At 55.2% G+C, this 16,967-nt stretch overlaps 2 protein-coding genes across 7 annotated transcripts; one reads left to right on the top strand and one right to left on the bottom strand.

Annotated features, from left to right (window-relative positions):
* Window positions 1–205: 205 nt before the first annotated feature.
* Lrrc3c (leucine rich repeat containing 3C) lies at window positions 206–973 on the bottom strand. The gene has a single exon (XM_003467081.4). It carries the CDS (start codon window positions 971–973, stop codon window positions 206–208), a length of 768 nt encoding a protein of 255 aa, XP_003467129.1.
* Window positions 974–10,589: 9,616 nt separating this feature from the next.
* On the top strand, window positions 10,590–16,157 carry Ormdl3 (ORMDL sphingolipid biosynthesis regulator 3). 6 transcript variants are annotated; one of them, XM_063251494.1, is made up of 6 exons: window positions 10,593–10,722; window positions 11,168–11,272; window positions 12,298–12,468; window positions 13,525–13,719; window positions 14,515–14,666; window positions 14,799–16,157. In XM_063251494.1, exons 4-6 carry the CDS (start codon window positions 13,546–13,548, stop codon window positions 14,932–14,934), a joined length of 462 nt encoding a protein of 153 aa, XP_063107564.1. In that variant the 5' UTR covers window positions 10,593–10,722; window positions 11,168–11,272; window positions 12,298–12,468; window positions 13,525–13,545; the 3' UTR covers window positions 14,935–16,157. The 6 variants fall into 6 exon arrangements, with proteins under 6 accessions (XP_003467128.2, XP_063107564.1, XP_013005075.1 ...); XM_013149621.3 differs by lacking the exon at window positions 12,298–12,468 and having other exon boundaries at window positions 13,528–13,719; XM_005002416.4 differs by lacking the exon at window positions 12,298–12,468.
* The last annotated feature ends 810 nt before the right edge of the window (window positions 16,158–16,967 follow it).

Genomic DNA, 16,967 nt, shown 5'->3' with positions numbered 1-16,967 from the left:
ACCAGCTGCTCCCCCCAACTGTGGACTTGGACACTTTATGTTCTCCAAGTGTAGCACAATCCAGGCACAGAGGAGGCCCCCCCAAATCCAGATGCCAAAGATGAGAGAGAGAGATAGAGACAGAGAGTGGGTTTTTAGGGTGGCCAGAGGAGGAGGCAAAGGAGGCAAGGGCTCAGGGCTGTGGGGTCCTGGGATTCCCCGGCTGTTACAGCACTGTGCTGAGGGTGGATGAGTCTTCTGAGCGCACAGGCAGCAGCACAGGTGCCCGTTTGAGTGGACGTCGGCTCTCGTCGCGGTTCTGCCACATGTAGTGGGCTAGGTAGGCTACCACCAGTGCCAGCCAGCCCCCCATGGTGACCAGCAGGGCCACATCAGTGCTGCGCTGGGCCCCACCGTGCCCCGTGCCACACAGCTCTTCCTCCCTGGCCAGCAGCAGGAACTCCTGCCCCACGAGGTCTGGTCGGGCTCCGGAGCCACACACAATGCCTGTCCCTGTGCCTGGCGCCAGCCTCACCTGCCTGAGGACTTCCTGCAGGGCACAGTCGCAGTGCCACGGGTTGGCGGACAGGTTCACCTGGATCTGCAGCCCCACAAAGGCCTCTGCGGGCACAGAGGCCAGCCGGTTGGCAGAGAGGTCAAGGTGGCGCAGTGTGCCCGCCAGGCCCTGGAAGGCGGCCCCTGAGAGGTGGGCGAGGACATTGTGCGACAGGTCCAGCTCCTCCAGGATGGACAGGTGCCGGAAGGCACCGGCGGGCACCGACGCCAGCTGATTGGCATCCAGGTAGAGCTTGCGGGTGTTGTTGGGGATGCCTGGGGGCACAGTACTCAGGCCCGCCTGGCTGCAGCGGAAGGTCCGCTCACCTGCTTCCTCAGCCATGTAGCAGCCTCGGGGAGGAGCCTGCGTGCTGAGCACGGTGTCCCTTGTGCCCATCACCAGCAGGAGGGACAGTAGGTAAGCAGCTGGGAAGAACATGGCTGCAGACTGGCATAGTCCTGGGGGTCATGGGATCTGGAGGGGGAGACGATGGCATGAGAAGGGCCAGTGTCCACCCCTGCTGCCTGCGCTCCCCTCCTGGGTCCTTCTGTGGAGTCCCTATGGGCACTTGCTCCTGAGGCTCTCTCTTGCCCCACAGCTCTCTGGGTAGAGTTTCCAGGGCTCAGTGGATCCCTGAAGGCTGATCCAGAAGGTCTCTTGATCCACCTGGACTGGTTCTGCTTACACCTCTGCTCGTGGACTGATTTCCCTAGGAAAATACTATCCCACCTACCTGCCTAGGCAGCTCCCAGCTGGGCCTGGTGGGCACCAGAGGGTCTGGTTGGCACCATGTGAAGGAGATAGAGAGGGGCAGACAGGTCAGCGCTGGCATTCAGGGCATCTGGCTGGGCTAGGTGCTGGGGTAGGCATCCTTCTGGCCCCTCCTCTTGGGCCCATCAAACCCCTTTGCTGGTTGCCTGCACTTGGGCCCAGCCTAGAGTCCTCCCTCGCGCTCCCGGCCCCTCATGCGGCTCACCCCTTTTGGTGGCAGTCCTGCTGGCCACTGCCCTCTGCTCTGTCTCTCCGCTCTGGAGACCCGCTCTCCACCCACTCCCGGCCCCGTTTGCTGGTAGCAGTTGGCAGCTGGAGCCCAGGGCCCAAGGCTATTGGGTTTCCTGGCCCCAGGTGTCGGATACCTGAGCCATGGCCTGGCCAGGCGATGCCAAGAAAGCAGACCCTGGGCCTCGGTGACCTCTATGCTGGGAGCCTTGGCCTCGGATCCGCCTCTGTCTTGGGCTCCCCCCCTTTAAAACCCTGTCCTCGCCATCTTCCACCATCCGAGGCCACGTTCCACGACCTCCCTGCCTCTCGAGCCTGGCTGGGCTGCAGATCGCCGTGTAGCAGGCGGGAGGTGGGGAGCTGCCCGGGGTGGGGGCGTCCCCATCCATTGCCTCCAGCATCCCGTTTCCACCTGGGAGCCTCTGCCTGGGAAATACCCTCTCTGACGATTCGTTAATCCGCCAGGGGGCGCTGCGGTTCAATGTTCGCTTGTTGGTGTGAATGGGTCGCGCGCGCTCCTAGGGGTGAATTTTGCAGTCTAGTTTTCCTGCTGATTTTACCCTTTTTTTTTTTCTTTTTCTTTTTGAGGCAAGGTCTCGCTGTGCAGTTCAGGCTGGCCTTGAACTCACTTTGTAGTTCAGTCTGGTCTCGAACTTGCAGTGATCCTCTTGTCTCGGTCTCCCGAGTGCTGGTATTTCAGGCATGCATCACTACGACTGGCTGTGATTTTACACACTTTATGTGGGAGCCTTAGGCATACGGATTGGCACTTTGAACGCTTCCGCCTGCCTGAGAACCAGAGTGGGCTCTGCATGCCACTCTGCTGCCCTCTTGCTCACTGGGTTTGGGCCAGAAGCCAGAAGACATGTCCTGTGTGGGCTTTGGCCACACACCTGCCTTCCATCCCTCAAGGTCTCTGGCTGTTATTATTATTAGTGCATTGGGTTTGAGCCCAGGGTCTCGTGCCAAGCATTGCATCACTGAACTACACCTCTAGTCTTTAAAATTTTTTGTAAAATTTTGAGTCAAGAAGTTGGGTATGGGGGCCAGAGATTTAGCTCAGTGGCATAAACGTGTGCTTGGCAAGCCTGAGGCTGTGAGTTTGAACCCTGGCACAAAAAAAAAAAAAAAAAAAAAAAAAAGAAAAAGAATAAAGAAAAAGAAAAAAGAAAAAAGAAAAAGAAGTTGGGTATGATGACACCTGCTTGTAATCCCAGCCCTAGGAGGCCTAAGCAGGAGGGTTGCTGAATTTGAGGTCAGCCTGGGCTACACTGGGGGTTCAAAGGCAGCCTGGACCCTGTCTCAAAAAAATCAAACATAAAGTAACATTTTTAGAGCCTTTATTTATTTATTTATTTTTTGGTGTCAGGTATTGAACTCAGGACCTTACACTTAGCAGGCAGGTGCTTGTGCCACTGAGCTATAGCCCCAGCCCCTTATAAGATAACATTTTGAGACAGGATCTTGCAAAATTGTTCAGGCTGGCCTTGACTTTTTGATCCTCCTGCCTCAGTCTCCTGAGTTGCTGGGATTATGGGTGCATATCTTGGCACCAGGCCTTGCGTCTGCCATTGCAAATAGTAACATTGCTTCAGGCCCAAGGGGATTCACCATGCTGGAGATTCTATGCAAACGCTGGCTTTTTCAGTCCTTGTGTCTTCCAGTTCACACTGTGGCCTTGGGGACGTCAGTGCCCAGGGAAGGTATTCAGTCCCCTCTTCCCTTCCCACTGCAGGGCCAAAGAGCTCTGGAAGAAGGGGCACTGCGAGCCAAGGCACCAGCTGGGCCATCCACATCCATGTTCACCTCCACCTGCCCAAAGAAAGGATCACTCAATCGTCTTAGATTGCAGGGAGGTAAACTGAGGCCCAGGACATGACCAGAGTTTCACAGTGAGTCTGTGACCTGACACAGGTAATAGCTATTTTCAGTTCCTTGTGCAGCCTCCCCTCATGCCCATAGCTGCCCTCCTGTATGCCCCGAACTGCGTCACTCATGGTACTGCATGAACCCCTAATTTATACCCTGGGGTCAAGAGCATGAGAGAGGGGGGTGCCCTGAAGACGACAGGGAGGAAGTCAGTTGGCAGACTTGCCAACAAGGAAAATGATGCTAGACGTTGGAGGAGGTTGTGGGTGACCAGAACCAAAGCCCTCGCTGTAAAGTGTGGCACGAGGGGCCCCACGCGACTACACAGGTGGAACATGTATGGATGTTCTGAGGGTTACCTATATCTGTGGTTGCTTTTTTGAGATCCCATCTCTCTTTTGCAATCCAGGCTAGCCTTGAACCCACTGCGTAGCTCAGTCTGGCCTTGAACCCGTGATCCTCCTGTCTTGGCCTCCCGAGTCCTGGGATTACAGGCTCGGGCTGTTCTTAATGCTGTATAGATGCCGTTCAAGGTGATGTGTCTCAAACTCAGTGGCATGTTAGAGTCACTTGGGGCTCTTTAAAAAGTGCCATGAAGAAGAACAACAACCACAGAAAAGTATGAAGCCAGGCATGGTAGCACACACTTGTAATCCCAGCATTCAGGAGGCTGAGGCAGGAGGATCACCATGATGAGTTCAAGGCCAGTTTGGGCTACATAAAGAACTTGTCTCAAAAAATTGCTTTTCAAACATCCCTCTGGGCATCTGGATCAATACTGCATTTCTGGCAGCTGGAGGTGGTCCGTTCAGTCCCCAGCCTCTGAGCAGGTGATGCCGGGCATGTCTCTCAGACAATCTTTGATTTGCTGTAGGAGAGAGGGGGGCTGGGCCTGCCTTCTTCTTTGAACATGGCAGGGGTCACTTCTAGCTATCTGGTGAACACAGGGCCAACAAGACAGAAGGACAATTCCTGCTTCTGCCTGGTGAGGTTACAGGAGGCTTTGGAAACCCCAGGGACTCCCATGACATCCAGGACCTGGCACACACCAGGTGCTTTTAAGTGCTTGTAATGGCAATGTAGGGAAAGAATTGCTTTGCTCTGGTTTTCTGTCACTGTCCATCCAGAAAATTCTTCACCATGCCTGGCTTTCCCAGGATTTCAGGGGTGAACTTTGAGCTGGGCTTCAAGCACGGTTCACTTGGCAGGAAGCAGAGCAAGGGGCACGAGAGGCTTGGCTCCTAGACTGAGGTGGAGCTGAAGGGGCTGGTGGCAAAGGCTGCAGTTAAAGAGTGCAAAGAGACCAGGTCCTTGTGGCACACGGACCAAGTAAGAATTGGGATTTGAAGCTGGGTGTGGTGGTGCACACCTGTCATCCCAGCACTCGGGAGGCTGAGGCAGGAGAATCATTGCAAGTTCGAGACCAGCCTGGGCTACAAAGTGAACTTGAGGCGACCTGAATTGCATAGCAAGACCCTGTCTCAAAAAGACAAAAAACAAAACTCAAAAACCAAACAAACCAAAAAAAGAGCTGGGCATGGTGGCCCATGCCTGTTATTCCAGCACTTGAAAGGCCGAGGCAAGAAGATGGATAAGCCTAGGCGATATAGTGAGACCTTATCTCAAAAAGCAAAAAGCACAGCTGGGCATAGTGGCACATTCCTGTGATCCCCCACTAGAGAGGCTGAGGCAGGAGGCAGGAGGATCGCTGTGATTTTCAGGCCAGCCTGGGCTACATAGCAAGACCTTGTCTCAAAAAATAAAACTGGGCCAGGTATTCAACTCAGTGGCTCAATTGCTTGCCTCATAAGTGTGACTAGTGAGTTTGATCCCTGGTACTAAAAAACAAAACCCCCAAAATGGCCCCAAACTTTAGGGGAGGGAACTGGACAGCTAAGAGTCTGTAGGTGTCTGAGGCCAGAGGGTTAGACTGAGTTTTGCCTGGGTATTTGGGAAGGCCTCAAAGAGAAGGTAACAGCTGAGTTTTGAGGGATACATAGAAGTCTACTAGCTAGAGAAGGGTGGAGAAAGAAGCATTTCTGACTGAACCAAGATCATGGGAGGCAGTGTGTGTTCTGGGAGGAGGGCTCAGTGCAGCTGCAGTCTGGTCACACATCAGTTGCTGGATGGGCAGCCAACAGCCTGGCTGGGGAGATGATTTCTGGCGATCTGCTGTACACAGAGACCTTTGCTTTGTTCCCTCCATGCACAAACCCTGCAGCACGGCTTGAGGGCAGTTCCTGCAGGAGACACTGGCCTTAGGGAGGCAGGGGTCAGGGTCAGTGGATGCGGGACTTCTGGTAGGCCAGGTCTCCTGGGGGTTTTGTCTTAAAGCTACTGAGTCTGTATCCACGGGGCCTTTGCTCTGTGTGATTTCCTGTTACTCGTTTGGTCGTCCGTGGCTGTGAGACAGGGTCTCAGACTTTGGTGAGGGCTGCCTTTGCCCTCCCTGTGGGGCGCAACCTCCCAGCGCTGGGCTGACAGGTGTGCGCACAGTGCGGTCCGCTGTCCGCTGTCCATGCTGCGGGCGGGATTGCAGCCTCTCTGCAGCGCCTCCCTGCCACAGCAGGGAGGCCTGGTTCCCAGGCGTTGGCTGGGTGCCCAGGGGCCCTGGCAGCTCTGCCCTTTCCCACCGCTGCCTAAAATAGCCTAACATAGCCGGCCGGACGAGGGAGGCGCTGGCGCGCCCGCAGGAGAGCCCTCTGTCGGGCTCTGGCTCCACTTTGCCCACCCTGCGTGGTTCTCAGGCTCGTGTGCTTGCCTCCGCCCCCAACAAACACACAAACACAGCTGTCAAGGGGGTGGCTAACTTTCTCCTTCCTTGTACTTGTTCTGGACGTCCACGGTACCTCCCACCAAGAAGCAGAACATGGAGGGCAGCGTTCCTACCCTAAGCATTAGACAAAGGGCAGGCTGGCTGATTGCTTGCTTGTTTTCTCTGTCTGTCTGTCTGTCTGTCTGTCTGTCTGTCTTTCTTTCTGCCTTTGGTTTTTGAGACAGAATCTTGTTATGTGGTCCATGATGGCCTTGCTGTGTAGCCCAGGCTGGCCTAGAACTTGCAGTGATTCTCTTGCCTCAGCCTCTCAAGACTGACAGGGTGGAAGTTCTTGGTGCTCATTCTTTTTGCCACTTTGAGGAATGCATTTCCGGTTGATCAGTCCTGCCTGCCGGCTTCGTCTCTGCCGAGGGTGTCTGCCACCAGCAGAGCCCTTCCCCCCACATTGCCCCATGGAGCTTCCCCAGGTTTAGGGACCATGCCCCCAAGCAGCTCTCAGAGGGCAAGGAGAGCCTGTGAAGGTTTAAAAACACGTTTCATAAAAAATGTAAAAGTCGTATTGCATGACACAGTTTGAAATGAGAGAGTGTAAAAGATCCCCTGCATCCCTGCATCCTGATTCCAGCTCTGCCTTGTTTTGAGCAATTTCTGTAGCATAGGAGAGGCTCTGCTGTCAGGTGGGTGAATTAATAAGGCAGTGCCTATCTGTGTGCCAGGAACTGTTCCAAGCCTTTCACATTTGTTGACCCATGTAATTGTCACAACATGGGGTGGGCATTGTCAGGATTCCGCTATCTGTGTTTAGAAATGAGGTCCTAGGGGCACAGAGAGGTTTGGCGATTGGCCTGAGGTCACACAGCCCATAGCCTGGTCCTGGATCTTACCAATAGTCCTCTAGTTTTTCTTATAATTATTAACACAAATGAAGTTTTTAGGAAAAAAAAACCCCTATTATTTATTTATTACAGTACTGGGGATCCAGCAAGCGCTGAACTATGTCCCTGAAATGTTTAAATTTCTTTCTTTTTAAAAAACTTTTTATACAAATTCTTGCTAAACAGTCCAGACTGGCACTGAATTTGCAATCCTGGCACTTTTGCCTCCCGGGGAGCTAGGATTACAGACATGTGCTACCTCTTTTTTTTTTTTTTTTTTTTTTTGATCTTTTTCGTTTTTATCGGTACCGGGGATCAAACTCACGACTGGCTGCTTGCAAGGCAGGCGCTTATGCCGCTGAGCTAAATCCCCAGCCCCTGTGCTACCTCTTTTGATTTAGAAAATCTTTTTATTGTGGACAATTTCAGACCATAAAAAAAAGATAGAGGGCCAGGGATTTAGCACAGCAGCATAAGTGCCTGCTTGCAAGTGCAAAGTTGTGAGTTCAATCCCCGGTACCAAAAAAAAAAAAAAAAAAAGGTAGAACCTCACGTCCCCCTCACCCAGCTGTAATAATGATGACCCTCTGTGGCCTGCTTTTCTCCTGTTTATTTCCCCTCCTGGGCTGGATTATTTTGGAGCAAAGCCAATCACTGCATCATTTCTTCCACAAATAGCCTAGTACTTGTATCTCTAAAAGGTCAGATGGAGTTTTCCTTCAAAAACAACTAGGAAGCTAGACATGGTGGGCCATGTCTGTCATCCTAGCATCTCGGGAAGCTGAGGCAGGAGGTTGCTGTGAGTTTGAGACCAGCCTGGGCTACCAAGTGAGTTCAAGGCCAGCCTGAACTGCATAGTGAGACCCTGTCTCAAACAGACAAAGAAACAAAAAACCTTAGGGCAATAACATATCATGCCCTAAAATGTATATACGTAATTTGTTTTTATTATGGTACTGTGGATTGAATTCAGGGTCTTAAGCATTTCTTTCTTTCTTTGTTTTTTCTGAGACAGAGTCTTACTAAATAGTTGAATTTCCTAGGTGTTGGACAGCAACTTTTAATTCTCCTGCCTCAGCTTCCCAGCATGCTGAGGTGGTAGGTGTGCATTTCTGTGGCCAGCTCATGTGTACTTTCTTACTACTATAAAACATCAAGTCAGTATTCAAATTTTCCTGATAATTTATTTTATTTTCTCATTTTGGTTTTTGAAAACAAGATCTCACTATGTACTCCAGGCTGGCCTGGAACTCATGGCTTATCCTCCTGCCTCAGCCTCCCACGTGCTGGGACTGCAGGTGGGCACCACCACACATGAGTCCTGGTAATCTGATACATTAATAAATTCTTTTTTAAAAAATTGGTTTTCCTGAATCAGGATCCAAATAAGAATGCTATCATTTTTGACTGACATATGGCTTAATTTATTTTAATCTGTAAGTTTTTTTCCCTCTCCTTTTGTCCCCTGTCAGTTCTATTTAAGAGAGTTGAAAACCTGAGTGTGGTGGTACATGCCTATAATCCCAGTACTTGGGAGGTTGAGGCAGGAGGATCAACACAAGTTTGAGGCCAGTCTCGGCTACAAAGTAAGTTCAAGGCCAGCCTGAACTGTATAGTGAAACCCTGTCTCAAAAAAAAGTGCTACCAGATGTGTCACCGTGGCCCTGAGGCATGAAGAGTTCTTCAGTTTCTTGGCACACTGTCCTGATTGTTTGTCCTGGGGGTGCCATTCCTCCTGAAGCGGGCTCAGGGTTGGCCACCGCGGAAGGACGCTGGGAGCCACGGTAATTATGTGGGTCAGGATTAGAGAAGGAGAAAGACAGATGATGACAGGGACTGCAGCTAAATAAAGCAGAAAGTGACCTACCGAGGGCTACAACCCCAGAGCGAGTCAGAAGTTTATGTTGTCGTACTTCTGGAGGAGAGTGCCCTTGAAAACGAGAGGTCTTAATAGGTCACGTACACCCAAGGCGAACTTCCTGTGGCCTCTGCATTCCTCAGAGCCTCATTACTGATGGGGACTCTGTCTGGTCACTAAACTTAAGATGTGCAAGGAGACTGGCCAGCACCGCAGTCTGGCCAACTTGATGGAAGGTGGCAGAATCCTCGAGAAAAGTCAAAGGCATGGAGCAGCACGCTTTGGAAACACTGGAGGTGCTGTCCTTGGCTTAGTGCTGGGCAGGATTCCGCCAGTGTTCAGATTCCCAGCTGCCTGGTGCCCACTCCTACCTGCCTGGTCCATGCCAGCTTTGTGGCAGCTGGTTCCCGGTAGCCCCCTGAGAAGCGGAGGGTGGGCAGTGCCAGGGCAGCCTTTTTTCTGTGCTCACACATTCACTTCAGGGTGCGTTTACAGCCAAGCAAGCTGGCACACTGTGGCATCACTGGATCCTGCCATTCCAGCCTTGCCACACAGGGCAGAGTGCTCATTGAGAGACGCGGGGGAGTGGAAACCACCCTGACAAGGCCATTTTGTTGACAGGGAGAGTGGGAGTGACCCAGGAGACATAAGGACCCATTTAGCTCGGCTTCCTACAATGCAATACAGTAGGTGTTTCACACGCATGCTTTGGAATTCACACAACCACTTGGAGGTAGGGTTTCACAGGTGTGGAATTGGAGATTAAGGCAGTAATCAGCTCAGGGTTAGATTTGCCAATAAGGCTGTTTACATTGTGTCTGCTTGGCTGTAAAATCTGTGCCTTGAATTTACAGCAATTTTCCTGTCTCAGCCTCCCGAGAGTGTTGGGATTAAAGATGTGCGCCACCATGCCCAGCCCTGTGTCCTTGCTTTTGGAGTGTGTAGATTTGAAAACAGCAGACCGAACTCTCCCACCCAGAGACACGCACAGGGACAGGAGGCAGACGCTCAGGCTTCTGTTCATCAAGGGTGTTTCTCTGCCGCCTGCCCCATTCTGATGTCTGATGCAGGGAGATCCAAATTGTAGCCGGGCCCAAGTCAGCCTGCGTCAGGTGCGGCTGAGAAGGTCAGTTCTGGACTCCGTTCTCAGCCCTGCAAACCTTCATCCCAGCAAAACGTCTGAAAATCCAATCCCAGGAAGGTCCATCAGGACAAAGAGCAGGGCGAGCTAGTTTGTAGAGTTGCCGACCTCAGCCCAGGGGTTTGGAAGCGGGGTACAGTGGAGAAAATCTTGGCCTTGGGGTCAAAACATTCCAGGAGCGATCTGCTGAAAGTTACTTAAAACTTTCCTCCTCTGCAAACCTTGGCAAGCTGGGTGGGAGGGGGGTAAACCATACTTCAAGGGCGCAGGCGCAAAAGCTGGAATTGTTACATGCCAAGGTAACACCGCCGGCTCTCACTATCGTGTCAACGGAAAATCTCCCGCTGGCGCCAGCGAAGCCTAGAGCCGAAGTCTAGGTCAGATCTGGGGAGTTTCCCTGGAGGCGCTGTTCACAGAGGAAGCAGAGAACTACAACTCCCGAGAGGTGCACTACGGTTTGGGTACAAAGGCCACAGAGAACTACAACTCCCAGGAGGTGTTACGCTGCTGGCGCGGGGCGTGACGTCATCGAGGGGGCCGGCGCAGGGCGCTGATTCGGTGATAGGTGCCAGCAGGGTGCCGCGGCCGCTGTTGGTTGTAGCTGGTAGGACTGCCGCGGTCCCTGCTCCCGGGAAACCGTCCCGGGCCCTCGACCTCCAGCCCCGCGCGGTGAGTCTGGACGGGCGGTCTTTGAGGTGGCGGAAACGGGAGGCCCTAGGGCTGGAGGAGGAGCGGGGGAGAATGCGAAGAGGCTTTGGGGAGGCATGCGAGCTGGGGAAACTGGGGCTCGGAGATGCGTCGCCCACCGTGGAAAGGGGATGAGGAGGCCGGGGATGAAGGAGGAGCGCTCTGGCTGGGGGCGGGGAGCGGGGCGGCTGGGTTTTGGAAGTAGAGGCTCGGCTTTCTCCTGGCCTGGGGGTTGCGTGGAGTTGGGGGAGTGGACCCGAGTGCTGGGGCGTCCCACGCTGAAAATCGCAACAAAAGCGAAGATCCGCCCCCTCGCTCGCCGCCCTGCCCCCGAGTCTGCGAGGCTTCGCTTTCTTTCCCCTCCGCCTCCTCATGCGTCTGGGAGGCTGGGCCGGGGAGAGGTGAGCAGCTGTAGCTGGGCCTGCAGGTTGGGGACGGAGACTGAGTGGAAGTGGCTTCGTGGGGTGCCGCTGCGAACTCCCTGTCGGGGTCTCCGGGGCCTGGATGGTTGAGCGGCTCACCCAGAAAGGCGGTAAGTGAGCGAAAGAACTGCTCTTATCTGCAGGGAGGACTGGGAAACACCTAGTGGTCGCCCCGGGGCTCTCTCTGGCCCTTGTGTGAGTGTCTCACAACTGGTTGAGCCAGGACTTTCATGTGTAGAGCCTGGGGGGAGGAAGGAAGGGATAAGAGCTACCAGCAGAGAAGTGGTTAAGAGAACAGAGCTGCTTCGGGCTCTGGTTTGAGACAGGTTATGAAACCGCATCAAGGGCAGGTGCTGGCAGCCACCTGCCAGCTGTGGCAGCAAAACTTTTCAGCCTCAGCTGCTCTGGGGAGCTGTCTGCCTCTGCCAGCTTCTTTCACCCCGTTTCTCTACTTCTGGGAGAAGGGTCAGTTGATTTCTACTAGAAGTGATGCGTATCCATAGTCACAAGAAAGTTTTAAGAGCGCCAGAACGGCGGCCAGTCTTTTTCTTAGTTTGCTGATGTTTTCTTTTGGGGGACCCCTTCGTGTGCAGGAAGCAGCTTTCCAGGACTGCAGCCAGGGCCTGAGTCTAGATCCCTCCTCGACTCATCAGGCTTTGTTGGCTGCCCTAGTACAGTGAGAAGGGCTGTGGGGTCTTGTGATTCAGCACAGCACGGGGACAGAATCCTAGGGAGGACTAGAGGTCTTTCTGTACTGACACCACTGCAGGACTGGCTTGTGGAAAAAAGGGGGCAGCAGTTTCTGGTAAGAGTTGGGGAGCTCTTGTTCTTTACTATATTGTATCCTCTTCAGAGCCTCAGGTCAGGCAGCCCCAGCGCTGCCTCCAGCTGGAAGCTTTTGCGTAGTAGGTGTCCCAGGGGCTGTGTTGGGGTAAATGAAGCCCTGGGGCCCTAGGAAGGTAAACAGCTGATTTTCTAGATCCTTGGGTTTCAGTTAGGCCCAATTACGCAGCTTAATGGGCCTGGCTCAAGGAGCATGACTTCCAAAGAGTGCACCTGGAGGGCTTCTCAGGCAGGCGGCTAGGCTAGTGTGTGTGTGCTTGTTGGGAAACATGTGGTGGATCACATTTCCCAGGTGGATCACATTTCCCAGGATCACACCTACCTGGGAAGAGGAAAGTTTTTCCCACGTTCCAGTAGGAACGAAGTGGCCCCTGAGAAGCCTGGCTCCTCTGCAGCCTGGGCCCAGATCCTACCGGAGGGAGGTAGCCACTGGGTCTGGGGGACTGGCCGCAGCAGCGTGAAGGTGGGTGCTCATCATCTAAAGAAGGGCTGTTGTCACAGTGATCACCCTGGGAACTCTAAGCAGGCAGGACCCTATCAGGATCACCCTGGGAACTCTAAGCAGGCAGGACCCTATCAGGTTGGTGCGTGAGCCAGTGCACAGGTACCTTCTCATCCAGCCTCCTGCTGGCTGCGGGGCCCTCAGGGATTGGGGGTGAGAGGCAGATCATTCTCTGAGCCTCTACTCCCTTAAGTGTCTGCCATCATTGCAACCTGGGCATCGAGCACAGCCCTTCTGTTTCTCATGCCACGGGGCTTATCTCCTGGGGCTAGGAACGGAGGTCAGGTGAGGACAGGCAGGGCAGGGACCAGGGGAGGAGCAGGGTGGCCGCTGGCAGGGTGTCTTCTCCTTGGGAGGAGGTGTTGGTAGCGCTCTAGCTACCTGCCCAGTAGTGGGTGTGGGCCTTGTCCTCTGCTCTCCCTTCCCTGCTCTCTGGCAGGGTTGCGGCAGTTTGGCAGCGGAACTAGTGGTGTCAGGAGGGTTGGCCTGAGTGACTGCCGAGTGGATGCAATGCCTCCATGTGGTTGTTTCTGTGTGTTACCAACAGGGCGCCTTCCAGGTCTGAGCAGAGGTTGACCCTGCCTGGCTGTGCTCCCCCTCCTCCCTCTCTTTCTTCCCTGTCCCCCTCCTGGGCTGGGGAAAGCTAAGGCTTAGAGAATTATGGGTGAGCGGGAGTGGTGCCCCCAAACACAGGACCCACTGCAGCAGCCTGTGTCTGCAGGCCTGGCCTCCTTTTACTCCCTAGAGAGCGGGTTGGGGAGGTAATGCTGATCAAGAATCCCCAGGCCAGACCTTGTGCCCCTCAAAGGAGTGCTGGAGGGAGTGGGGCTGGGATCCCTCCCAGTGACTCATCCTCTGAGAAAGGGAGGGCACAGGGCTGCCCTGTGTTAATCCAGCCTTGCAGCAGAAATGCCCAACGCCAAGTTCACAGGCCCACCTGCAGCTTCCTGCTGTGTTTAGAGGCCCGACCACTCCACATGGCAAGACCCGTCTCACCTGCACTGCTTGTCTGCACAGCAGCAGCAGAGGGGCGGCAGGATGAATGTGGGCACAGCACACAGCGAGGTGAACCCTAACACGCGGGTGATGAACAGTCGTGGTATCTGGCTGTCCTACGTGCTGGCCATCGGACTGCTCCATGTCGTGTTGCTCAGCATCCCCTTTGTAAGCGTCCCTGTCGTCTGGACCCTCACCAACCTCATCCACAACATGGTGAGAGCCTCCGCCACCAGTCACAATTCCTTGCCAGGGGCTGGGGGGGAAACGCCTGCCAGGCCTGGGTGGGCAGCCGGGTGGCACCCTCTGGCGTCCAGCCCTACACACATCTGTAGTAAGGATCAAACCTGCAGGTTGGTCCCTGTCTCCAGAAGTGGTGGGGCTCCAGCCTTGGGACGTGGCCCTGAGTGCTGAGTCCTGGCTCCAGGTTCGCTAGCACCTAGAACTCCTGGTGCCTTGCCTCATGCATGTCAGGCCATCTTCCACTCTTGTCCTTCTCTGTCCTTGTCCACCTGCTGCTTCTCTGGGGGTGGGGACCGCTGGTCCTTTCTTGTCTCCTTGCCCTCTCTGGCTGAATCCTCTGTGGGGCTGGGGGTGGCATCCCTGTGCCTGTTCTTCAGTGTCTGCACACCAGGCCTGCCCTCTGCCCCGTGTCCCCTTGCTTTGCCAGGCTCCTGGTTGCTCCATCCTGACCTCCGGCCTGTGCCCGCTGCCTAGCAGGAGGCCAGAGGTCACCTGGCACTATGCCTGGGTAGAAAAGTTGAGCTGGGAGCCCCCAAGGGCTTTTCGCCCTTTTATGGCATAGAGGGGTTGAAGCCTGGGCTTTGACATCCAGCTATTTATTTAAAGTCTTGAGACAAGGTCCCCAAGTGGCTGAGTTGCCCAGCCTGGGGTTCAAAGAACTTCCAGTTCTCCTGTCCCAGCCTCCCAGAGTCCTGGAATTGTGATTGTGCGTCCCCACGCTGGGTCCCTGAGCTTTCTGTGTCCTCTAATGGAGCCCCTCCCCTCCAGGGCATGTACATCTTCTTGCACACAGTGAAAGGGACCCCCTTCGAGACTCCGGACCAGGGTAAGGCCAGGTTGCTGACCCACTGGGAGCAGATGGACTACGGGGTCCAGTTCACGGCCTCCCGGAAGTTCCTGACCATCACCCCCATTGTGCTGTGAGTGCCAGCCTGGCCTTCGGTGCAGCGCTGGGCAGACGGGGGTGGAGGAGGTGGCTGGCTCGGGGGAGGCCTCTTGGCTGGGGAGGGGGGGCTCTCCCACTCCTCCAGCTGCCCCCCCTCTCCCCGCAGCTACTTTCTCACCAGCTTCTACACCAAGTACGACCAGGTCCACTTCGTGCTCAACACTGCGTCCCTGATGAGCGTGCTCATTCCCAAGTTGCCTCAGCTGCATGGAGTTCGAATTTTTGGCATCAATAAGTACTGAGCGGGCAGGGAGGAAGACGCCCTCGCCACCATGCTGAAGGCGGAGCTGGGATGCTGCGGGGCCGAGTGCCCCTGGCCAAGTCCCCTTCACTTCCCCAGTAGCAACTCGGAGTAGCTTGTAGTGGGGTTGGCGGGGGCCCTGGGCTCCCTAACTCTTTCTGAATTTTTTGATCTTTTCTTTTTGCCTTTTGAGTAGAGACTCCATGGGGTGGGCAGGGAAGGGGCTGGGCTCGGGTTGACCGCAGACCCGCTAGTTTGGGCCAGGAGCCCGAGGAAGAGCTTGCACGATGGTGTCCCCAAAGCACTTTACCCCCTGAGCAGGGAGTGAGGGCTGGTACGCTGCCGGATGTGTTCCCAGAGGTCTCGGTCTCGGGGTGTGCTCTGAGTTTCTGTACAGATCGCAGGAAGTGTGTGATGGTGCCCAGCCCTAGTCTAATGCCAACCTCTGGCCTGGGTAGGGTGGGAGGGGAGGAGCTGCACCATCAGGTCCTGATGGAGGCTGGGAGAGGGAGTGGGTGAGCTGGGGGGAACGAGCTGGGTCTTTGTCTTTGAAGTGGGGGCCACACAGATGGGTGTGGAGGGGTCGGGTGGGGAGCAGGACCCAGCGTCCTCCTTGGGGTTGTAGGGGCTGTGCTTGGGAGGATGGTGGACTGGTGGTTGTTCCAGGTGGAATGGAGGTGGCAGTTGGGCAGGTTTGAGGCTCCTGGGTGGTGGGAGGAGTGTAGACAGGCAGAGGAGGTGGCCTGGGAGCTACCACCCTCTGTGGCGGTGTGAGGGCTGTACATGGGGGAAGCTGCAGCAGAAATGATGGTGGGGGCCCTGCTCAGCCCCACACCCTGTACTCTCCTGGGAACAGGTGCTGGGGCAGGGCTTCTGCATGGTGCCCACACAGGGTCAGGGAGCCACCCAGCACAGGTCGCTGGGCTGCCAGACCCCTGCCCAAGTAGGGCATGGCAGAAGCGTCGAGTGGCCCAAAGGAGGAGCCTGAACCTGGGCTGCCTAGGAGCCCCTGTCCGCTGCCTTGTGGCCAGGGCACCTCACTTGTCGGGGCAGGTCCGGGATGGGAGGACAGTTGCTCGCCCTGGTTTTGTCTCCTGGCCCACCTCACCCCGTGCGTCGTAGGGAACTTCACCTTAAAACCTTTCTAAGCAAAGTGTGAATAGGATTTTTACTTCCTTTGTACAGTATTCTGAGAAACGCAAATAAAGGACGATATGTTCCTGACTCCTGTGTCCAGCTGCTGCTTCCTGGGGCTCTGGGGAGGGGGGCAGCAGCCCCTGCTGTCACAGTGGTGGAGGCCCTGGGATGCTGTGGCCCCACGGGAGCTACTGGCGGCAGCTGCAGGTCAGGGATCAGGACCTGCTGTCAGCACTGGATTCACAGCAGCTGAGCTGGGAGGGAGTTAGGGGCCAGCAAACTTCTTCACAGCTGCAGCTGGGGTCCCAAGAGGTGCTGGTGTTTCCCTTTGCCTTTGGTCTCCTGAGATCTTTCCTAGTCACTGCTGCCTTGGCTGGGCCTGTCTTCCTCCCTGACATTTTATTGAGACAAGGTCTCGGTGTTCAGGCTGGCCTCAAACTTGTGGTGACTCTCCTGCCTCAGTCTCCCAAAGGGTTGGGATTACAGTCGTGCACAGCCATTCCCAGTACTTTCTCTGGGCCTTTCTGCCCCAGGGATCTTCACACTTCTTTTGGCCAGGAGCATGAGTGGCAGGTGGGGGGGGGAGGCACCCCTGGGACTTGCCGGGGCTCATAGCTGGGAGGGGAAGCAACTCCTGGGGATCTGTGTGGTCTGAGCCATCCTAGGACAGGTGCGAAGTCCAGGTATGGGAGGGGGGATCTCCCAGCAGCCTGCCCTGCCCGGTCCTGGCCCAGCCTCGCCACATCTTTGGGGTGGTCCCAGAAGACAGTGGCTGTGCCCAAGTCTGGCCAATGTCACATCCTGCATGTCCTCTCAGGCCTGCACAGCACGGGGAGAGGAAACCTGGGGGCTCAGCCAGGCCTGAGGGGGAGGTCACATCTGCAGCAATCTCTGTTC

The sequence above is a fragment of the Cavia porcellus genome, unplaced genomic scaffold (assembly GCF_034190915.1).
Source record: "Cavia porcellus strain 051 isolate PalLab524CR breed Dunkin Hartley unplaced genomic scaffold, mCavPor4.1 scaffold_6, whole genome shotgun sequence".
Lineage (NCBI taxonomy): Eukaryota > Metazoa > Chordata > Mammalia > Rodentia > Caviidae > Cavia > Cavia porcellus.
The sequence above is the reverse complement of the archived record's forward strand: the minus strand, read 5'-3'. Positions and strand labels throughout refer to the sequence as shown.

What these genes read in the sequence shown, in the direction of transcription:
- Lrrc3c (XM_003467081.4), bottom strand. Translation starts at nt 973, where the DNA reads ATGTTCTTCCCAGCTGCTTACCTACTGTCCCTCCTGCTGGTGATGGGC.
- Ormdl3 (XM_003467080.5), top strand. Translation starts at nt 13,546, where the DNA reads ATGAATGTGGGCACAGCACACAGCGAGGTGAACCCTAACACGCGGGTG. An exon ending in CCAACCTCATCCACAACATG is followed by an intron (nt 13,720 to 14,514) that starts GTGAGAGCCTCC and finishes CCTCCCCTCCAG; the next exon opens with GGCATGTACATCTTCTTGCA. An exon ending in ACCATCACCCCCATTGTGCT is followed by an intron (nt 14,667 to 14,798) that starts GTGAGTGCCAGC and finishes CTCTCCCCGCAG; the next exon opens with CTACTTTCTCACCAGCTTCT.